This window comes from Berghia stephanieae, chromosome 9 (assembly GCF_034508935.2).
Source record: "Berghia stephanieae isolate SIO BIC M18660-M18661 chromosome 9, UCSD_Bste_1.3, whole genome shotgun sequence".
Taxonomy (NCBI): Eukaryota; Metazoa; Mollusca; class Gastropoda; order Nudibranchia; family Aeolidiidae; genus Berghia; species Berghia stephanieae.
In genome coordinates, this window is record NC_088368.1 from 13791453 (window position 1) to 13816464 (window position 25012).

The 25012-nt window shown below is 32.6% G+C and overlaps 1 protein-coding gene across 8 annotated transcripts in view; it reads left to right on the plus strand.

Moving 5' to 3' along the window:
* LOC144979729 (outer dense fiber protein 2-like) overlaps nt 1-24288 on the plus strand; it is a 50933-nt gene extending 26645 nt beyond the window's left edge. For 2 of the 8 annotated variants that reach the window (XM_078926685.1, XM_078926686.1), the window contains 11 exons: nt 513-628; nt 4195-4374; nt 7907-8042; nt 10502-10612; nt 17212-17316; nt 17927-18085; nt 18681-18781; nt 19523-19604; nt 20730-20843; nt 21683-21775; nt 23239-24287. In XM_078926685.1, the coding sequence (XP_078782811.1) occupies nt 513-628; nt 4195-4374; nt 7907-8042; nt 10502-10612; nt 17212-17316; nt 17927-18085; nt 18681-18781; nt 19523-19604; nt 20730-20843; nt 21683-21775; nt 23239-23421 (1380 nt within the window). In that variant the 3' untranslated portion in view covers nt 23422-24287. Of the gene's footprint in view, nt 1-512; nt 629-4194; nt 4375-7906; nt 8043-10501; nt 10613-17211; nt 17317-17926; nt 18086-18680; nt 18782-19522; nt 19605-20729; nt 20844-21682; nt 21776-23238 lie in introns of all 8 variants that reach the window. The other 6 variants (XM_078926687.1, XM_078926688.1, XM_078926689.1 and 3 more) reach the window with 6 other exon arrangements.
* Nucleotides 24289-25012: the final 724 nt, after the last annotated feature.

Sequence of the window (25012 nt, forward strand, 5' to 3'; positions counted from 1 at the left end):
TGTGGGTTTTTTAGTTGTTGTTGATTTATTGTTTTTTTTCAATTGCATTTTAAAAATCTTTGTTTTCTCTATGAAAGTTGACAATAAAAAAGGATGTTTTGAAAAAAAAAATCAGCATCCATTAGACAGCATTGATGTAACTTTTTGATTTTCCCAGTTTTAAGACAATAGAATTTTATGTTCATTATTAAAGTAGTCCTTCAGAGCCACGTAAGGCACGTGGACCTTAAATTTATCCCAGTTTCTAGTGATTTAAATGGACAATACCAATAACTTGCTTGCTACCCTTAGGATGAAACACTAGTCAATTACAAAGTAATTTCCACCATACCTAACCAACCCAATCAGTGCTGGTTGAAGTTGGGGGATCAGGAAAAAAACTCAACTAGACCCTTAATCGATACTGGTCCTTTTGTTTGTGAATCGAGTGCTCTACCAACAGAGCTATCAGAATTCCTTACTTATTATGTATAGTCAGAATAATATCTTTTTTTTTTTTTGTATTCCCCCAGAGTTTGGAGGGTCAACTGGCCCAGGATAGAATCGAGAAGGAACATCTTCAGGAAATTGTCAATTCTTCCAGGGATCGTGGTGACAGGGACAAGGATGCATTGAAAAAGGCCACAAGGTAAGTTATAGTTACAGAGAGAGAGAGTTAAACAGGGTTAGTAAACACATTTATTGACCCATAATGCCATTTTTGCAGAACATAAATAGGGATGTATTATTTACAAATATGATCACGGTAAGATTATGCATTATTTTGGATGAAAAGAACACCCAACAAATTTATTCAAAAACAAAGGAATAAATCTATTAACTGGAGGTGAGTAAAAGGGGAATCAAGTTATAAAGCTTGTTGCTTTTCTTACTTTTTTTATTTTTAATATTCAAAAAATGCACAATTCATCACATCTTAATGTTGCTTTTATGTCTCATTGTTAAAAAAAACAAAAACCATTGCGACCCATTGTGTCAAAACTGTACTAACTTTAAATGGACCTGATGTTCGAATTCATTCGAATTTTAAGCTCAACTTAAACAATTTGAGTTGAAATAAATGCCCTCATCGAGGGGAGTGAATTTTGTTTCTTAAAAAACGCCACAAATTTTAAATTTCGTATTCGGATCATTTTGGCTTTACCCACATTTTTCTCCACCCTGTCCATTTTGAGTTGGTACCAGATTGACTTAGTGGGTTACATTTATACTAATTTATAAATTTAATGCCATTTCAATTACAACCACAGACTAAAATTAAGATAGATTTTAAAAATTTGAAATTTAAAGGAATGATATAATATTGTTAATCTCATTAATTAAAAAAAGAAAACTTGTGACAGTTGATGAATGTTCAAGTTTACCACTTTTTAAACGGAATATATAGGACTTGGAAAAATTAGATACTGGTCCAGGTACAAGATAATATGAAAAGTTGGTTAAGACTTTATCAAGTCAAAGTGATACTAAGTTTCTAGACATAGTGGACTGTAAAAAGTAATAAAAACCAAAAAACGAGACGTTTCCAGCTCAAAACCATTCTTCAGCCAACAGCAAAAAAAAAATCAATAAAAACAATAAAAGCATAAATACATTATATTCATTTTTTTGTTTATTGCTTTTTAAGATTGCATCCGACATTCAACATGGAGAAGAAAGACCAAATATTTTTTTCTTAAAAGACAAGACCAACTCAAAATTAAAAAAAAAAAAACATCTACTTTTCCTGGCTGGCTGTAAATCAAACCTCAGACTTTCTACCCCGCGGATAGATTTGCATAAGACAAACAATGTTACTATTCAGCCACTGTTAAACACAACAAAACTTGAGACAGAATTTTTCTGATGGCACAGCCTATTAATAGTAGTAAGAAAAAAAATTAACTTGAAACTTTTGTTGGAAATGCAATCAAACATGTTTATTTCATCAGGCGTAAAGACTTACAGATAATTAAGTAAGAAACTTGCCAGAGTTAAATGGCAGTCTCAGCATGAATTAAGAATGATATTTTGTCAATCTGATTTAGATGCGCTAGTAATTCAAGGTTTGTACATTTCTATTCCTTGTTAAGTTCAATAGTTGAAAAAAAAACCCGAACTATTACATGGGTTTTTCACAGTCTGTTATAGTACTGTTTTTATTGTTGATAAATGTAATTAAAACAAAAACGTATTATGAATAAGTGAAGTGTGTTGTTGAATTTCGAAAAAATAATTTGGCGGGTTTTAATTACATGTTTTTGGCACACGTTTTTGTAGTGAGCACCCTTTGATGTTGTTTATGATATTTCAGATACGATTTTCTCGCTATTGATCTAATAAAATATTTCTGGTATTTTATGCATTAATGCATTATTTAAACAATGTACATTTTATTGTAGTTATGTAGTGGTCACGTGATTTTATCTTTTACTATAAAAAGTACTGAAGGGGCAATTATTTGATATAAAATCGAATGGAAACATTTTAATATTGAATTTAGTTGCATGATTGTATGTACCCATATAACACTAGACTAGGCCGTTGCTTTAAAGTATGTCATTAATTCCAGCTCGAATCAGTATAAACATTCAATGTTTTATTTTAGTAGAAGGAAATAAAATTTAGATAGTCGTTATGCTGCATGAAACATACTGAATTATGAATTTACTTTATTTTACTCTCAAAAGATACATCTTTAAAATGAAAATTGTAATAGCTTTGTCAGATATGTAAAGTATATGATGTTAATGACAAGGAGCTACATCATAATTTTTATATTAGTTAATTAATTAATTAATTAATTTTTAAAATTTATTTGTTCATTATAAATTTCTTTAGTATCATTAACCATTTAAATTTACGACAATATACTTTCTCTCTTTTTTTTTTCATTGATGTTTTAATCGATTTAACTATGGTTTGAGAGAAAGCTTATTGTTTTGTTTTATTTTTCAAATTCTTCTTTGTGTACTTATCTTTTTTCAAGTAATATATTATTATTATTATTATTATTATTATTATTATTATTATTATATTATTATTATTATTATTATTATTATTATTATTATTATTATTATTATTATTATTATATTATTATTATTTATTGTTTTTAGACCGCAAAATTATTAGTAAAGACTGATGATTACATTGCCCCGTTGTTACCCAATTAATTATTTTTGCTTTCATCCCAACTAATTTGTCGTGCATTGCCCCATGTTTATCATTGTTTAAGCCAATTTTCATATCTCACTGATTTTGTATTTAAAGCCTACAAATTATATTTCATTACAATATTTTAAAACAAATAAAACAAGCTCTTATGACAGATGAACCAGCCACCTCCGAAGAGAATGAATCATTTATTTTTCTCGAATTATGATAAATTTTAGTTCAAAAAGTTTTAATTACTAAATCTCAATGATATAAACTCTGAAGAGCGAGTTTTAGTTTGGCCTCATTTTGTTGTAAAACAGAACTGCAATCGATACTGTAACAGATATTGAAATGGTTAAACTGAACTGAGATGAGTTTTGTTCTTACTTGTACAGATTTGTCTCATTCTCAAATAAAATCTATGTAGCATCTATATTCTAATTTTGAAAAAAAAATCTAATCAGCGAAGACTATACAAAATCTTATACATTTTTTTTTTCGTTAAAAAAAAAGAGATGTTATACTTTTATCCATCAGATAATTCTGCTGTTCTTACCTGCTATTTATGATTGATTAAAAAAATTAAATAAGATATAAGATATAAGACACATAAAATAAAATGAAACGCCAATATCTTTGGTTTTCAGAATAATGTTACCAAGACTTCAGCAATACATTAAGTTTGTATTCATTCTTTAAAATTCTTACTACCATTAATTTTTTTTTTTCTGGAAGGAAAATTATTAATTCATTAGGCGCTTTGAAAACTTTAATCCAAATTTGGTCAAGGGAGATAACCTTATCTAGGAATTTTTATTTTGTTTTAAGATTCGTAATGGTCACCTTGTTTCTGATTTTATTTTGTTTGGTTTTATGTTGGTATTTTTTAAAAAAATCACGTTTCAAATACATACACCCTTCCATCCTGACTTCTTCCCTCCCCTCATACATACTCACCCACCCTCTCACTTAATCACTTAAATCATTTTTTTCATCCACCAATCACGTATTCACACTCACTTTTTCACTCAATCACGGAACCACTCTCCACTCAACTAGGGCCCAAAAAGACCGGGCCGAACGGTTGGAGAATGAACTTCGTCAGATGGGTAAACAGATGTCAGAGTTGGAGATCGAGCTGTCGGAAACCAAGAGTAAAGTCGGAGCGGTCACCCGTCAGTCTGAAAAGACGGCCAGGGATAAAGAGACTGCTCTGGCAGATCTCGACGCAAAGAGGATGTGAGTTTGTCTGGTTGTAGGAATTCTGGGATTTTTTTTATTGTTAGTTTTTCTATAGATTTCAGATTATCAAAGTTTAATTTTTTAAAAATATGTTATGATTACGTTCAGGTTTGTTGAATTTCCTCACAGCTATCTTAAATTCTGTTTTCAAGGGTAGCATAGATAGGCTTCAGAAGTGACATATTAGGGAGCAGGCGTAAGATATAGATCTGAAAAAGGGTGTGTATGAAACAGCACCGGCACCAGACCGAATAGAAAGAAAAATACAAGAAAAAAAGCTATCCCAAAAATCAACCTGCCTCGACTGGGAATCAAACCTCGGACCTCCTGATTACTGGTCAGACATGTTACCATTACACTATTGAGGTTACCCGGTAGTTAGGACGATTTAATGTTTATAGATAGTATGCAGATGACGTCACTCAGGTCTTTGTTATTGTTTTTGCCATCCGCGTTTGTGAGTTGTTCTCACTAAACTGTATTAACCAGACTATAAACGTTCATGGTAACACAGAGTTTGTGTGTTGGTCCGTTATACTTCCGATGGCAATGTTGTGAACTCCTTGGCCAAGCGCATTCTATTTATATTTTTCACAAGGGTACTTTGTGAACTCCTCGCCTGTGTCACAAAACACAAGCGATGAACACATTCTTTTTTATCTGGCACTGTTTCGTACACCCTTTTTCAAGGCTGCGTTAAGAATTTTAATTATCTACCCATGAGTATTCAACTTGTATGAAGAGACTACGAAGTTTTATTTAGTTAAATTTAATAAAGTTTTAGTTAATTAATTTAAATTATAAATGATTGTCTTTTGATTAAATGATTGTCTTTTGATTAAATGATTGTCTTTTGATTAAATGATTGTCTTTTGATTAAATGATTGTCTTTTGATTAAATGATTGTCTTTTGATTAAATGATTGTCTTTGATTAAATGATTGTCTTTTGATTAAATGATTGTCTTTTGATTAAATGATTGTCTTTTGATTAAATGATTGTCTTTTGATTAAATGATTGTCTTTTGATTAAATGATTGTCTTTTGATTAAATGATTGTCTTTTGATTAAATGATTGTCTTTTGATTAAATGATTGTCTGTTTTGTCATACATCGAGATTTGTGTGATATTTTTTTTTAATTTTGAAAATTTGAAGTGGATCTCTCTTACATTTAATTAGAAATAATTGGTTTGTTTTAACATTCTAGACACCATAACTCATTTACCCCTTGGTCACTAAGGGTTTGTTTCTTTGATTTTTTTTTTGCTCTCTTTTAAACCCACATCCATTCACACCAGAACCGCAGTTTTTTTGTTGTTGTTGTTTTCCTACTTTTTTGACATCATCTTTTCCCTTCTTTACCACCTCTGTGATTATTTTTTTTTACCCCTTGGGCTAGATTCTATGCTTTTGTTATTAGTTTTTTTTTTTACATGCAAGTTTTATGTTTATTGTTATGGTCCTCTTTTTCTATTTCTGATTAAGTTAAGATCATTAGATTTATTTCATGATAAATCGAATTTAAGCACAGTATTTTTTAGCATGAAAACGGTAGGGGCTGCCTGAAGCCGGTGATTATGAAAATACTAATGAAAGAGTGAAAATGGGGAGGCTTCGTATGGGAACAAAACAGACAATGGACGTTTCGGGTACAAACCCGGTTTGTACCTGAAACGTCCATTGTCTGTTTTGTTCCCATATTAAGCCTCTCCATTTTCACTCTTTCGTTAGTATTTTTTATCATACCCCCCCCCCCCCCCCCCAAGTCTTGACACAGTTCAAGTAATAAGAATGAATAATGAGAAAACTTCAAATGCTTCAAAGGGTCTAAATAGCTGAGTCAGTAGAGCAATAACTTAACACGCAAAGGACTCAAAATTGATCCCGGGCAAAGTCCAGATTATTTTTAAACCCCATGGCCACCCAGCAGTGATATGGTAGCTTGGTCTAACATATCTGTCAGAAAGTATTTTGCGATAGACTAGCATCCTCTCAAAAGGGTAGCAAGCAATTATTATTGTCCGTTTAACGCTATAGAAACCAGGATAAACTCCAGCTCCACGGGCCTTATGGCTGTGAAGGACTGCTGCAGATGCTTTGAGAAAAAACTGTGTTGAATTAAACCATAGAGTAAATTATCTTGTGGATTTCGTTTGGAAAAGTTGGTCTTCAGAATCTCTTTCGAAATAAAACCAGGTGTAAGTCGCATTGCAGTGGTACATGACTTTAAGCAGCAGCAAGTCAGCATTTGTTTAGACTAAGATGATAAAATGAAATTTGTCATTATTATTATTATCATCATCATCATCATCATCATCATCATCATCATCATCATCATCATCATCATCATCATCATCATCATCATCATCATCATCATTATCATCATTGTCGTCGTCATCATCAACATCATCATCATCATTATCATCATCGTCGTCGTCATCATCATCATCATCATCATCATCATCATTATCATCATCAACATCATCACCACATCTGCTACCATCTTTATTCTTTATGTTATATTTTTTATATAAGCTTGCAGATTGATTATATTATAGGCTAGCACTTTGATATCTGCCATCTGGATTAATTTATTTTTGCCATTAAAATAAAAAATATGTATATTTATCAATGGACTTATTTTAGTTTTACAAAAAGTCAGTTTAATAACAATTTTTCAATCACGCTTTTTTAACAGAGTATCATGCCAAATATATTGTTGCTTTTTGTCTATTGTTTTTATGGCTATGTTTTGTAATACTTTTTGAAAATATCAATGTTTAATTATTTTTTTTATTCCTTCCCCTTAACCTTTGCCTGCGTGATTTCTGTTTCTGTATTTCCAATTTGCTTCTAAAATGAAATTATGTTTCATTGTTCTTTAGAACAGACCCCCCCCCCCCCCCCCAGAAATAACCAAAAGCCAAAACAACAAACAAAAGCACACCCACACATGCACACACACACACACACACACACATACACATGCCCACACACACACACACACAAACACAAATTAATTATTATCGGGCCATTGAATCATTTTTGAATGACTAAGACCATCCTATCTATTCATAACAATCACTTGAGACTATAAATAACATGCTCATAATATTATATTAGCCAGGAGGTTATCTTGTGGAAACTTATGTATTAACTTTCATTTTCTAGGTGTTGCTGCCATCTAGAAGTACGAAGAGATTTTGTTTTGATTTATAAAACTGGAATATATTCAATGATTTTTTTGAAGCAAAAATAAAATTATAGCATTTATGATTTGTGTCCTAAGTGACTTTAACGAGAGATTGATTGACTTTAACGAGAGATTGACCACTATGAATTGTTAACTATTTCCATCAAGTGACTGTTATGAACATGTGACAATAATATGAAGATGGCTATCGGTGTCAATTTGATTTTATATTTGATGTTTATTTCTATTCACTTTACCTTTGTTTTGACCTTATTCATTACCTAATACCTAAACCTAATGAAATGACCTTGACCTTGTTTGTTTGCTTTTGACTAGGCGAGTGGTAGAGCTGGAGGCCCTAGTGGACAGAGTGGAGGAGAATGCCAAGGCACAGAACGAGACGTTGACAGCCCGTCTGCACGACAAGATGACGGAACTCTCCACTCTTAAGCTTGAAAACGAGCGATTGAAGGTAAGAAAGTATGACATATGTGATATTTACTATAATACACAGTTTACACAATAAAATTTTGGACTGGAATTAAAAAAAAAATTATAATGACTGAAAATAATTAGGAAGTGTCTCTCATTTATCTTTTATTTGCGTTCTGAAAGAAAATTTCAAATTCAGCAGTCACTTTAATGCAGTAGTAATTGATAGTAGATAAGCAACGGTAAGAGGCCATTGGAAGTTTTATTTTACAATTCATTTGGAACTATGCATTTCATTTGGCAATATTTGGAATCACCCCCCCCCCTCCCCACCACCCCCAAGGAAAAAAAAAAGATTGAATATAAGAGGTAATATTGAAATTATTATAAGAGTTGGTAAACGCTTTAAAAAAAAAAGAAGACCTTAACAAGAAAAAACCCCAATTCCCCCCCCCCCCAAAAAAAAAAAAAAAAAAAAAAAAAAAAAAAAAAAAAAAAAAAAAACAACAAAACACAAAACAAGAAAAAAACCCCAAAAAAAAAAACAAAATCAAAAACAAAAGCAAAACGAAAACAAACCCCATGCAAATAAAGGTATACTTCAAATCACTATGTCAGTAGAGATTACCTTTGATATAGCAGTAGATTATTTTAAAAATAAGCAGATCCTTTTTTTCTTTTCTATTTTACTGCCATCATCATCGTCATCATCATCTTCATCATCATCATCATCATCATCATCATCATCATCGTCGTCGTCGTCATCATCATCATCATCATCATCATCATCGTCATCATCATCATCATCATCATCATTTTCTAATTACTAAAACCCCAACGCACTTCAGTGACACAGTGACAGTTTTTAAAAAAAATTCTTTTCGCTTTTGATCCACTAGTGTGCTTGTCACAACTTTTTAATTTGCTTATCCTACCTTGCAAGCTTTTTATTCATTTTGATGTCATTTTTATTGTTTTAGTCATTTTGTTATTACATTCTATTTTTTAGGATAGTTCTAACCATCAGGGAAAAGGAAAATTAAAATTTTAAATAGCTGTTATTTTCAGATGACATCGTTCACTGATTCTGATGTTAAAAATCAACACATCAAAGGAAGTACGAATTGAAAAAATAAATGTAAAAGACCTACATAAAAGAAAAATAATAATTAAGAAAATTTATGTATAAAAAAACGAAAACTGTAAAGAAATGGAGTAAAATAAATTGTTTCCATTTCACACATATCACATTGCAAAGGATGCATTTTGTGGTTTAAAAATAGCAGTGTTTTTAACAAGATTTTGTAATAAATAGTATGAAACAAATATGAAAATAGAAGCTTTAAAATGGAGCATGGAATTTGAAACTGTCTATGGAATAGTACTTTTAGATGGGATAATCTATCATGCCAGTAAGATCAATGCCATTACAGACTTGCCAACTATCATGATTTCTCATAGTGTAATACGCCTTGAGGTCCAAAAAAGTGGTAATATGGGAATGGCGACTAGAATATGTTACAGTAAATGACATAATCAGTCGGATGGAGAAGAGGTTTGAACTGAGATATTGCCACGTTTAGTTAGAACATAAAAAATGAGTTATTGTCATAAATTATTAAATCAACCCTTTTTGTACATCTTCGGGAAATATCAAAGCTTAATTTCACTTCTAAATATTTTTTTACAGCTCGTCAAGTTGAAAAAGTATGAAATTTGAGAAAAGTTGCTGGATACATTTCCCATACATCTGACCATAACTTCATGAAAAATCACCCGATTTATTTCAAATAAAGATTAAAATGCTCTGGCGAGATTATTCTTTCAGACAATGCAAAAATGCAAATCCAAAATTTTCACCTTCCGACTGATTATGTCATGCACTGACATGTATGCTTAATTGAAAAAGTCAGCAGTTTATAAAAAAAGGGGGAAATGATGAAAGTGGATGAAATAGTTGATGGTTATTAAATATCGTCTCCTAGATGAGAATCTAAGCAGCCAGACTAATGGTTATTAAATATTGTCTCCTAGATGAGAATCTAAGCAGCCAGACTAATGATTGTCATACAGGATTTTCCCACCCTCTCCTAGCTTGAAAAGTCTCCATAAATTCAGCGAATACTAAATCCGAATTTTTTGATGGTTTGACATGTTGAAAAATATGATTTTTTCGGGTATGAATAAAAGTAAATTAGCATAAATATTTGACAAAATGTGATAAATCTTTTTAAATGGTTGAGGTTGGCTGGCAAGTCTGTTATTGCTTGTCATCTTCTGTCTATAGAAGATCTCTCCAAATATTTTCTTTTGTTCTGGCTTTATATTTTTCTTTTTTACTGTTTATTTATTTATTTTTTCTTTAAGAAAATATTTTGAAATTCTTTTTGTTTTATTTTTATTTCACATACTCAAAAAAATTAACTTCCGTTTTTGTTTTGATTTGAAACTATTCAACGGTTGGTGTGTTGTTTTTGTCTTGTGATGTGTTACAATCAGACGTCAGTGGGTGGATTGGAGACACGGATGACACAGGCCAGTCAGGACACAGAGCAACTGCGGGAAACAGTGAAAAAGTATGAGAAACTAATCGACGAGTACAAAGAACAGGTATAAAGTGTTAGCACTGGGGTATGAGGGGTGGAGGGAGGTGATGGTTGGTTGGTAGTAATTGTGGTTGTGATGTGTGGTGGACATTGTTTGTACCTTAGGTATTGCCTAACCTTTTAGATTTTAGACTGAATCTCCCTCGAATATGATCTCCTGTGTCGACTCAATATTATGTCAGATTAGATTGACCTGGGTGTTGTAAATTTTGATGTATTGATGCTATGCATTTCGGTAAAATACTCACAACACCCGCCTGTTGGATATAACGTACCAACACACAAAGCTATGTGTGACCTTAAATGTTTATAGTCTAATGGATAAAATTTAGAGAGAACTAATCATTAAAATGGCTGTCTAAAAACAAGAACAAAGAGCTGAGTGACGTCAATTTCATTCCATCTATAAAATAATAACATTTCCATTAAATTAGATGCTTTATTTTTGGAAACTAAATGTAGTTTATTAAATGACAAGCAATAATTTCTTCAATCATTGTCATCCCGACTGACTTAATGCTGTCTACTTGCAGTTAGACAGAAATCGCAGCTTCTGCTATTTTATATATTTATTTTTTTATCTGGAAGCTGAAAGTTCTATGTTTGTTTCTTTGATAATAATTAATAATAATGATAATTATTTATTGCATCCCAAAAAGGAAAATTTTTGTACAGACGTGTTATAATTTATAGAATAAGATAAAAAGACAATGGAAATATGATGTATATATAAACAAGGAGCAATTCCACAACCAGAGCTGCGCTTTATATGAATAATTTGATCTGTAAGCTGAAAGTTTTATGTTTGTTTCTTTAATAGTAATTATTCCATTAATTATCCTATTATAAATTCAGACCTTGTCTATTTTCACCAAGAGGACACTAACTTATGCGGCTATGTGGTCTTGTGGTATGACACTCACTTTCGGATTGGAAGGTCCTGAGTTTGAGCCTCACTTGGCGCATAGTTGAGTCCTTGTAAAAGGCTCTTTATTCTCTCAACGTACTCAGATGTAAAATGAGTACCTGGCTATTAACAGCATTGCCTATGTCAGAAAAAAATTGTAATGTTTCCTACAGTGTCATGACTCGTTCTACATGTTAAGTATTGCTGTTGGTCAGGGACCCTTTGTAAAGCGCTTTAAACTTGTATCGTGGATATTGCGCTATATTAAAGCTCAATTAAAAAAAAACAAACTTCAATATGATTTAATTTGGATGACCCAGTTCAATACAAGTTTAATTTGATGCAGAGCACCGGAAATTATTTAAAAAGGTGGAGGCCAGCAGTCGTTAAGTTTTCAATAAATGACTGCTACCTTCACCTTCAATATAAAAGTCAATAACACAGTTAGGTCACAAGCGATCTTTAATGCATTTTAAGCTTGACTGGTTTATTCCTATAAGAGACTACAATAAAGTATGAATCGAACTCAAATTTCATAAATTAGACTTAAAATTTATTTTTCTGCGTCTTGTGTCACGCTGACATGATACCAGAATTGAAGCTGTGGGTCACAAATTGTAAGAAATTATTTCAGAGCTGTCAACTGATTGAAATTATAACAGTTTTTTTACAAAGATTGAAGTATGCTTTAATTACTGTGTGATTAGATCAGATTACCAATGTTCATAGCTCAAAACCCTCACGGTTTGTGTTGTGTTTAGTACCGCGTATGTAGTATTATTGTAGTCGGAGATTTACTTTGTTTACTAATTGCCTTTCTCCATGTGGTCTTTTTGATGCAATATTTTTTTTTTTAAACAACCGCCTCCAATTATTAAAATTCCATCAGTCAGATAATAATAGTAATAATAATAATAATAATAATAATAATAATAATAATAATAATAATAATAATAATAATAATAATAATAATAATATAATAATAATAATAAATAATAATAATAATAATAATAATAATAATAATATAATAATAATAATAATAATAATAATAATAAAAAATAATGAGATGATGATGAGATGATGATGATGATGATGATGATGATGACGATGATGATGATGATGATGATGATGATGATGATGATGATGATAATAAAAAGCATTTCGACCGTGCATAACCATGACGATGTCGTGCCCTGTGCATTTACATTGGCATTATTACACTAAATCATACATTTGTAACAATTATCTTACAACACACATATTGTCATTTGACACATTATAGAAATAAAACCAAACAGTACAATACAATAAAAGGCTCTTTGCAAGATATTTCTCATGAAATAAATGACGTTTCAATCTAGTTGTATTTTTTTGTTCAAAAGTTTTGATAATTTTATATAAAATTTCAGTGTACTGAATCTAATCAAATTTTTTTACAACCGTTTTTATGTTTTGATGTATTTAAAAAAAAAATTTCTTTGAAAGATCAAGAGAATTTTTTTTTTTTACAGTAAAATCAAACACCAAGGGCTTCCGATAGCTCAGTTGGTAGAGCACTTGCTTCTCACGCAAAGGGACAGAGATTTATCCCGGGTGAAGTCGAGATTTTTTTCCAACTTCCCCTATCCACCCAGAAGTGATTAGGTAGCTGGGTCTATTAGATCTGGTTGAACTAATGCTCTATCCAAAGGGGTGAATTTTTAATTCAGAAAAGTGAGTGGAGCAGGCACTTATGTTGGTAACAACAAGATATGAAGTGAGTAGAAAAGTGCCAGAAGACAATAGAGAATAAAAATTTTTTTCGCGGCGGTGGTGGGGTCGCAGGTTCAAACCCCACCACCGCCGCGAAAAAAATTTTTATTCTCTATTGTCTTCTGGCACTTTTCTACTCACTTCATATCTTGTTTCTATCCAAAGGGTATCAAGCATTTGATATTGTCCATTTCATGCTATAGAAACCAGAATAGATTCCTGCTGCATGGGCCTAATGGCTCTGAAGGACTACAGTCCTTTAACCTTTAACCTTTAAGTAGTTTGCCTTAAACAGCGAAGTGAATAATGGTTGATAGTTTAGTCTGTTAGACAAGTGACTTCTTAAAAGATAAAGGAAAGATCATGATTTTTATTTTATTACTGACTAACAATATCGGAATTAGAAACAAAAAGATGAAATGAAGGATAGGAGTGTCTGTAGACTGGTTAAGTTCAAAGTTTTGTTATTTCATTGACTGAAAATCGGTTTGGGTTGGGTTGAGAAAGTTTATTGATGTGCAGAATTCCAAAGCTTTAGTGAAACCTCCTTGTGCCGGATGAATTAAAAATTAATTTTGTTTCTAACAGATTTTAATTTTTCTTTTTCATTTGGTTCTGATGAAACTTTGCAAAAATGCCGCTCTCTCCCCCCACCCGCTCCAACCCCAACCTTTTCATATTGTCACTAGATTTTTAAAAAATTCTGCAAGAATAATACTGACATATAAAAATCTTGAATTTTATTGTTCATTGTACATTGTTGCTTTTATGTGTATTTATGTTTTTAGATATTATAAAATGTTGCCAATGGTGTTATGTTGTGGTGAACCTGATGCTAAAATTTATATGATGACATATAAAAAAGATAATGATAAGTATTGAAATTTAAGCTTCAAATAAATGAAAGAGGACAGATAATGTGGATGATTCGGGTTTCCCCTTTATCAACAAAACACGATGAGTGAAATACTAAGGACGAATCAGAGATCTGAGAATAGCGGAGTTAAGATGAATAAACATAAAAAGGTGATGGGACAGGAGATTGATTGCTCCTATTTTAAGGAAGCACGAAGTAAAATAATAAATTAGTTATCCATGAAGGCAATTTTCATTTGGATACAACATATTAATATTATATAGACAAAGTCAGACATGTATGAAACAATGCGTGCGAAACCAAAAAATAAAAATAATACTTTGTCATGTACTCTATGATAAATAGTAAGAAAAAAAAAAGAGATAGAAATGATAAAAGATTCACTGCTGTACAATTTTGCAATTCTATTTGAAATATGTAATACCATAATATGCCAAATAATGATATTATTCCTACCATATTCCATTTGCTGCTTGTTGTAGATCATTCTCATATTGAGAGAAACCAACTTTCTGGTTGGCTTTACGAGGAGAAGGTTTCCTTCGGTAAACTTGATTGCAGCGACTCTTGTTTGTTTTGGATCCTTCACTGTCTCAATGCCTGTTTCACATTTTCATATAAAGCTATGTCAACTCTTTTATAGCGAGACTTGAACTTTTTTTTTCAAATTCTTATTTTTTTGTTTCATTCACCTGGTTATAGATACAGATATCGGTTTAAATGAAGTCCTAGTCACTTCACGTTGTGATGAAATTTAATTTTGCATGACATGATTGTCACAGTAAAATAGCTTATCCTTTCTCTGTTTGTCTGTCTGTCTGTCTGTCTGTGAAGGAATCCACCCCCCCCCCTCTTCCCCCCAGGAAATTTATAGCATGTTTGTCAATATTTTCTCTATTTTCTCATGTTATAAAATTAAATGATGTTATTCTCAGAAATGACGTGTTTTTTTTCCATTTTTTTTTCATCCACCATAGCAATAAACACTTTATCATCTTTTTAAATTAAAGATAAATACATGTGAATTTATAGACTTAGATTATTCTAGTTCTCTGCTACGTTAGTTCACTGTTGTTGTAATATTTTTATATTGTTTTCTTTTTCTTATTATATCTTTGATGCACTCTGTCATGTTTTGGGAGATCCTGTCACTACCTGCATTTTTTTTTGTCTATCACATAATCATAGTTTTGTAGAAAAAACTGATACTGCTATTTTACAAACAAGATGGTAAAAACCATTTGAAAAGGATTATTGTTGGTTTGATGTCATATTTGTGTTCAAGCAAATATTGACATTTATTAGCCGAATGCTGATCACCCAAAAGAGGCAAAAATATTATTATAATCAGAAATATTAATCAATTAGATAATAATATTAGAAAATTTAAGACACTTTATAATAATGGGAAAATATCATATTTAATGTCAGGCAATTCACTGCAATATGGAAATCTGGTAAAATTTATTCTAATTTTTATTATTTTTTTTCTTTCCCTTTTTATATTTATTTCCCCCACCTCTGTTTTGTTCAAATAGAAATGATAACATAGAATACTTACAGAGACAAAGTATCGAACAGGCATTGGTGTAGACTAACAATCTGAAAGGGTGTATGTGAAACAGTGCCAGACAAAGCAGGGTGAAAAAATGATCGAAACAACAAAAAAACCAGCCTGCCGAGACAGTGCTATTAAGTGTCTGCATCCAGGATAATGTACTGGTTACTTTGCTTGTAAGAAGTGTGCCCTTCCAAGTTGTTGTGATCCCCGTATTTGTATAATGATGATATTTATTGAAAACCATTTTAATATATGCGACCCATCGTCTCAAAACAGTTGTATGCCTAATATACAATATGCTGAAAATGACGTTTAAGTCACAACAATGCAATTTTTAAAAATCTTTATGGCACCAATGGTAAAATTGAATGTAATTTATGAAAAATTGCTAGTCTCAAATTATGTGATTTTAACGGTTTTGCATTTAAATCCAGTTTTGGCAATCTTGTTTATCCCGACTTCGTGCATCTTTGAGAAAATTGGTTCCATATGTTATGTCCTCTTTTACAGTTACCTTGTATGAGATTATATATAGTATTGTTAACTCACTCAACACAAACACCGACTATCCCTCGTATTTGCATGTGGTTACTATCACTATTACTCTATCATTATTTACATTTTTCTGAGTCAAATTCTATAAACATTATTAAAGCTAATGTTTTTAATCTTTGCATTTTATTTTCGTGGTTGTTGAATAAAGCTATGTACAAATCAATTTTGTTTTGGATTGAGAAACTGAGCATGTTATTTTTTTTCAATTAATTTTGAAAAATACTAAAAGATTCCGGGGATCGGTGACAGCACGGAGGTAGAGGGCTAGGGTTGAATGAGTTAATCTACATTATTACAAGAGATCACTCCTCTAATCTACCTACTTCTATTATTTCCTTTAACTTATAACCAAGCTTGCAATTCTGTTTGTCTTATATTATTCAAAGGCACCTGCAATAAAGACTGATTAAAAGTGGTGATAATCAGAAATCTAAGATAATTTAATGGTCCTTTGACAATTATTTTACTTATCATTGGGTACTTCGAACTTAACAATTTCAGAAATGTTAATAAACACCATGAATAAACTCAGCAAGATAAAATACCCCCCCCCCCCCCCTCCTATTCAAGAAAGTGTGAAGCAACCCAAAACAAACCCAACTTTTCTACAACCCCTCCCCCCTCCCCAACGTGCACATATTATCAAGTCTGATAACCCAATTTATTATTGGCTCATTGTTGTAATGGAAATCTAAAAAAAATGACACAAATTATTGTCCATTACAATAAAGTTGAACTAGGCCCATAATCGCATTCGAATATATGTACACGCCCCCCCCCTCCCCCCTTCCCATCCCAACCCGCCCCAAATGACCGTACATTGCTGAGCATTAAGAAGGAATGAATCAAAGTTCGAAATACTGAAACAAATCAACAATTTATTTCATTATCTGTCACCATTATTTTAGTACTGTAATTTTTTTAAAAAATCTTGTTTTGTTTTGATCACAGACAAGCCGTATCAGAAACGAGGCAGACGAGTCCTTTGTCAAGCTGGAGGAGCAGACGAGGGAATCGAATAAGATGCAGAGGGAGGGAGAGATTGAGCTGGAGAAGGTAAGGGGGTCAGAGACTTTTGCTAACAAATATATGTATAATTAGTAGATATTTGTGGGGGCATTCGTTGTAGTGATAAAGGTGGGGTTGGCAGCAGTGGCTGCAGGATTGGAGATGGTGGTGGTGATAATAACAATGATAATGATAATAATAATAATAATAATAATAATAATAATAATAATAATAATAATAATAATAATAATAATAATACTAATAATAGAATATTTTTTTTCTTGCATCCTATATAAACAGCGCTTGGTGTTTTTCCATTACAATCACTTTTCCTTTAATCCAAAAATAAAACAAAAACAAAAAAACAACAACAAAAAAAAAAACCCTCCAAAAAAATCCAACCAAAAAACACATAAACAAAAACAAAAAGAAAAAAAGAACAAAAGACAAAAACAAAAAGCCAAACAAACCAAAACACACACTCAAAAAAAAAAAAAGGAAAACACTACCTTAAACATGTATATGAAATTATGAGATCTATTTTCGTTCTGTCAAACATTTTGGAATGAAATAGGTTTTGATGTTTATTTTAAATGTGACAGAAAATTATATTTTTTTCCAAATGGTTATGTTTTCTATGTTCTTTTCTGTTCAAAAGGTAAAGCAACGACTCCACCAGCGGCTACAAGAGTTAGAGCCCTTGCCAGAGCTTCTTCGAGCCACCGAGCTACGACTCCACGAGGCCAATGAGAAATTGTTGGGTTACGAACGCAGAAACACAGAAAACACCAAACTGATAGCGGAGCTCACTGCCAAAGTAAACAGATTTATGGTTACTTTATTTTTTTTTTTGTCTGAAAGGGATGTTATTGTTTTGTTTTCTTTTTTTGGTTGACAGTTTAAGTGGATGTGTGTGTGTGAGTATGTGCATTTGTGTGTGAGTGTGTGTTTGTGTGAATGTATGACGAAGTGTGCTCATGCAAATAATAGTCTTCATTAACATGTAAATACATAAATATTAAAATTCATTAATAAAAAAAAAGACACTTTACGTATATGAGTATATGTATACACATATATGTATCATATACCTTTAATGTCATATATTTTATTATGAAAGTGGTGTGAGGCTGAGGTAAAAGGTTCTCTATAAATTTACTGTTATTACTATTATTCATGCTTGAAAAAAAGCTGTGATATTCATGTTTTTACTCCATTCTCTCCTTCTCTCTCTCTCCCTTCTCTCTCTCTCTCTCTCTCTCTCTCTCTCTCTCTCTCTCTCTCTCCCCCCCTCCCTTCCTGCCCATCTCTATTTACCTCCGTACCTCTCGCTCCTTCCCACCCCCCCCCCCCTGCCATTGTTTGATAATTCGAATTTTATTTTGATTATTTTATTGCTACAATTTTCCCAGGTGGAACACAGTTCTGAGTCACTGGAGCAAGTCCGTAGCAAATGTCACGATTCACAAGATGTCAACAGGTCTTTACAGTCTCGCTATGACGTGTTAGAGAGGTGAGTTGTATTCATAGTTCGGCATGTAGTGCTGTAGAAGAGTACTTTATTTATATTCTTCTTCTTCTTCTTCTTCTTCTTCTTCTTCTTCTTCTTCTTCTTCTTCTTCTTCTTCTTCTTCTTCTTCTTCTTCTTCTTCTTCTTCTTCTTCTTCTTCTTCTTCTTCTTCTTCTTCTCTTCTTCTTCTTCTTCTTCTTCTTCTTCTTCTTCTTCTTCTTCTTCTTCTTCTTCTTCTTCTTCTTCTTCTTCTTCTTCTTCTTCTTCTTCTTCTTCTTCTTCTTCTTCTTCTTCTTCTCTTCTAATACTACTACTACTATACTACTACTACTACTACTACTACTACTACTACTACTACTACTACTACTACTACTACTACTATACTACTACTACTATACTACTACTACTACTAACTTATTACTATTTTATTGTTATTATATTATTATTATTATTATTATTATTATTATTATTATTATTATTATTATTATTATTATTATTATTATTGTTGTTATTCTTCTTCTTCCTCTTCTTGTTGTTCTTCTTGTTCTTTTTTATATTATTTATATTATTTATTATTATATCCAACTGAGAAATGGATCTACTCTTATGTCTTTGTTTCATACTCTCGTGTACAAATTCACATTCATTTTCTGTTTGCATGTCAATCTGTTAGTGATATTTATCATAGATTTTTTTCCCCTTGACGATAAAAGCGTGGATGTTTTGTTTTCTTACTTTGATCAGACGTTTGAAGGATTTGGAAGACCAGAATATGGATCTCCAGACACACCAGGCCAAGACTCAGGAGACCATTCATCAGGATTCGGTGGGTAGACAGATATATTATGATTAATGATAGTGAGGTGGTGGTGGTGGTGATGATGATGGTGATGGTGTTGATGATAATGGGGTGGTGATTATGATGATGATGATTATGTTGATGATGATAATGATGATGGTGATGATAATGATTAAATAACTCTCTCCTTACCGAGTATTTTCTAGATTTCCCCCAAAACGTCATACCCATCTAACATAAAAAATGTTTTTTTTAAAAACTCGAACTCAAAAGCAATAAATACCTGCTAATTTAGTTCAGCAATACAACAGAGAATTAAGTTCTTATATGTATAACAAAAATATTTACTCAAATTTTGTGATATACAAAAGACATCTGATTTAAGAAAATGTTGGTCGTATCGTATTGAATGTGACGCCTTTCCTATCGTCAGTAAGGACAGGGTTAAAAGTCAAAATTAGGTTCTTGCAGATTAAGAAGCAACGTTCATCATCCTCATTAGATGCTTCTTTAACTCATAATATGGATGGGCAATCAAACAAATATTAGATTTTCATTGATGTTGAACGTGATTATAGAGTTAAATGAAATATCGTGATTTTCATTGATGTTGAACGTGATTATAGAGTTAAATGAAATATCGTGATTTTCATTGATGTTGAACGTGATTATAGAGTTAAATGAAATATCGTGATTTTCATTGATGTTGAACGTGATTATAGAGTTAAAAGAAATATCGTGATTTTCATTGATGTTGAACGTGATTATAGAGTTAAATGAAATATCGTGATATGGACATCGGCAGCTTTGCTGTCTTGTGGCTATGACACTCGCCTTCAGACTGGAAGATCCAGGGGTCGGGTCTCACTCAGAACAGTGTATAGTTGAGTCCTTGGAAAAGGCTCAAGTAACAACTTTACCTGATCTGTTGTTGTATTAGCGTGTTTTCTCCAGATTGATAATATATAGTCCAGTAGTATTAATAGGCTCATCAACAATGATATTGATGTACGTTCTATTGTAAAAATGTAAATAAAATATGAAGAGTAAATGAGTAAAGCCACATGTATTCACACGGATAATAACATGGAAACGCTCTTTGTTTTTAGTTCAAATATTGATATGCCTTATGATACTGTTATTCCTGATTAGCTACGGTTGGAGGAGAAAATGAGAGAGAATGCCAGTCTGACCCGACAGTTAGAGGCAGCCCTGTCTGACAACAGGAGACAACAAGACCAGGCCAGAGACAGATTCTCTTCGAAGGTAAGCTAATGTAATTATCTGAAAAGATGTGCTGAAAGAGTATTGAGCAAAAAACGATTTTATGATGGGTTTAAGAAAATGAAAAAGAAATATTTAAATCCCTTTTTCATATTTGTTCAACACCTTTTCAAATTCACTGGTTTAGACAGCATAGTATTTTTTAGAAAGGCGTTTTGATACATTGACATACAATGAAAACTAACAGAAAATTAAAGGGAAAAAGAATCTCTAAAAATTATCCTGATTATTTGTCGTATTTTAAAATCTGCTTTTTTCTAAAAAACATCAACATGCTTTTTTGGAGACGGCCAGAAGCTGAAAAATTGTTTACTTTGTGTTGTCTCCTTTTACATGGGTCACATTTACTCCCTTTATTTTATTCTTAATTTTATTGGCTCTTTTAGGCATCTCTAGCGTTTGGTTTTTCAGATTCATATCTAAGACACTGTCTCCTTTCGAAATAACTAAGAGAATATAACTGCATATAAAAATAATAAAGCATATTCTAAGGAATGTGTTATTTCGTTCCAAAATACATAGTAACAACGTAATTCAGTTAAATGTAAACACTTCATGTGTACTTTAATTTGTTCAGTCGATTTGTGCATATTCTAGGTTTGAATTTATATGTGTCACATTATCATAATATGCATTGATGTTCATATAATGTTCACCTTTTATGAAACCACCCTTTTAATGCAATAGAAACAGCAAAAATTGTCTCTTTGCATTAATAGAAAGAGGCATGTGAAAGTCTTGTAAGTAAGTCTAATGACTTTTTTTGTTGTTGAGCAGATGAGGTCGTGAATGATTTTAGCTATCATTTTATTTTTTTTCAGGAGCGTACATACCAAAGCCGTGTTGTCGATCTGGAGACACAGCTTAGCCAGTTGAGGGCAGACCAGGCATCTCTCAAGAGGGAAAAGGAAGAGGTAAAAAATCCTTGTTGATCATACATAGCATTTGTATAGCACAAAACCATGACTAGCTCAAGCTCTATGATAATTTCAAGCTTTTGAGAGAAAGCATTAACTACCTGATTCAGTTCTGCGATCAGTGACTAAGTGATAATTGCAAGTACCTACTTTTTCACTTATAAAGACATTAAGCCATTTTGAAATGCTAAATTTATGCGAGCTGTCCTAATTTTTAGCATTCACTTTGTTGTATGCAAATAAGGGACGCAATTTGTCTTGAACTGGAAGCTGGGAATTTGATTTACAGCCAAAAATATGAAACTTGGTTGAAGTTTAGTTTTAGTGAGGACTGGCAAACCCTTCTGTCTCTCACGGATTACTACATTATCCATTATAAAAAACTTGAGCTTTTATATAGCACATTATCCACTAAACATGCTCTAAGCACTTTACAAAGGGTCCCTGACAAACAGCAACACATAACGTGTAGAATGAGACTTGATGCCTGTTAGGCGATATTATAATTTTTTCGACAGAGACAATGCTGTTGACAGCCAGGTGCTCATTTTACACCTCTTACGGTGAGGGATTGGGAATAAAGAGCCTTTTCCAAGGATTCAAATATGCGCCACTCAGAGCGCAGCGGGACTCGAATCCAAGACCTTCTGATCCGAGTGTCATACTACAAGACCACATAGCCGCACATATACCTTATCCTTTCTCTAACTCTCAGAGTTATATAACCATAATTCTATGTAGGTCATTTCAGTGCCTTTGAAACTGGATTCATCATCCTTAGAAAAACTTAAGATTGATCCAAGCTGCTTGTCTTTGACTGTAAATTTAATTTTCAGAAACTTTTTCACCACAACATAATACCGATTTGAACAGATTGGTTACAATTTGACAATCAAATCAAAGGATGTATTTGATATGGTAGAAAAAAACAATAAATGAGCATTTATTTAACAGAATGTCCACTAAATTTGCTCAAAGTGCTTTACAAAGGGTCCCAAGCCAACAGCAACATTTAACATGTTATGACACCTATTAGGCAATATTATAATTTTTTTCTGACAGAGACAAAGCAGTTAACAGCCAGGTATTCGTTTTAACCTGAGTGCAGTGAGAGAATTTGAGTAAAGAGCCTTTTCCAAGTACTCAACTATGCATTGCTGGGAGTGGGACTCAAACCCTGGACCCTCTGATCCTAGGGCGAGTGTCATAGCACAAGAATGAAAGGTTTATTTTAATAGTTTTCCATGTTAATTTGTTTATTGTTGGGCTGATGAAGGGTTTTGTACCCGAAACGTCCATTGTCTGTATTGTTCCCATCCGAAGCGTCTCCATTTTAACTCTTTCGTTAGTATTTTCACGATCCCAGGCTTCAGGCAGGCGCCATCGTTCTCTAAGAATGAAAGGGTTGTTTTTATTTTATCTCAGGCTACATCATACCATTCCCCCCCTTTTATTTCTAGAATGAGCGCAAGTTCAATTCTCGCCTGTATGACTTAAAAGACAGACTGGAGCAGTGCCACTCTACCAATCGGTCCATGCAGAACTACGTCCAGTTCCTCAAGAATTCCTATGCCAACGTTTTCGGGGACTCGACTGCTGCCAGCTTTCCCTCACCGCCTTCTCCAGTGAAGCCTTATCCTTGATGTTGATGATGATGTGATTAGTGGTGATGATGATGATGCTGAAGATGATGATGATAATGTGGATGGTGGTTATGATGATGATGATGATGATGATGATGATGATGATGATGATGATGATGATGTTGATGATGATGTGATTAGTGGTGATGATGATGATGCTGAAGATGATGATGATAATGTGGATGGTGGTTATGATGATGTTGTGAAGGGTGACGATGATCAGGGCGATTTTGATGGAGAGCAAAAGAAAAAGAAAGAACAAATAGGTTAATGTTGTTAGTTATGGTGGTGATAATGATGATGATGATGATGATGATGATGATGATTTTATTTGTTTAAGATAATGAGGATGAGATGAAGATGTTGAGGATGACAATAATAATGATGAGATAATTCCAAATAGGAGGAGGAGGAGGATGAGAAGAAGGAAGAAGAAGAGGAGTAGTAGGAGGAAGTTGAGGAGTAGAGGAGGAAGACAAGGAATAGGAGGAGTTAAGTCTCATTGAAAAAAATGTGTACATTTGTTTGTAGGCCTACACAGTATAACATTATAGCACTAGTATATTATACTACATATCTATAAAAAGATTCTGTACATAAAATTGTCTTGTCTCATGTGTATGTTAAGTCTCCTATGTTACTTTGACTTCTCTTCTCTGTGATCAATTTCTTCAGAATGTTTCTACATTTCATGAAAGATTAATTATAAGAAAGAAAAATGCTATTGTTTCACAAAGTAAAACTTCAGTACTTTTATTATAATATCGACCCGATACTATTCCATTCATTTCCTTGGTAGTTTTGATGATTGAAGAGTGTTGACTGTGACGATTCGGGCCTCTCCTGGAGAGTTGGTAGAGCCAGTTAGCCTGAAACATCAACAAATGAAAAGAAAAGAAAAGAGTAGGATGATAGAACGAGGGAACTCGTTGATAAGTTCCCCCGGAGAGGAAGATCAGGCCACTGCCACACAACCAAGGGGGGGGGGGGGGGGGGGGGGAGGGAGGAGTACGGTCAACGCTGGACTCGTTCGGGTTATGTCATGGCAACCATTGCCAGAACATAACGTGACCTTAAAGATGTTTTATGACAAAATGTTTAGTCCTCATGGATCAAATAGACATGATAAATGTATTAATGTATTATTATTATTATTTAATACTTTGTCCTATAAAATTGTAAGCAACGAATTAGTAAAAAATAGTGTGCATTTTTATTTGTTAACTTTAAAGTATTTATTAATAAATACATTTGTTAAGCCCTTCTTTTCAGAGACAACAAAGCGCTCATTTATCAATAAATTGCAAGCCTTTTGGGAATTAACAATTTTGATTTAGAGAGTTGGCCAGTTTATTTTTAAAAAAAAAGAGAGAGAAGAAGTAAAAGGAGAATAAAGTCGTTTGATTGGACAGAGGAATTTTTCAGACAAATATTTGTATTTGTTACACTATTTGGTCTGTGTGTCATTGACGTCTCGTATTTAAGTTATCTACTGCCTCAAAGGGGTATTATGTTAGGACGAAGTAGACATTCTCTACAATCAAAAATTTAAACCAAAGCTAAATCTCTTTTTTTTTAAATTTGTTTTTTA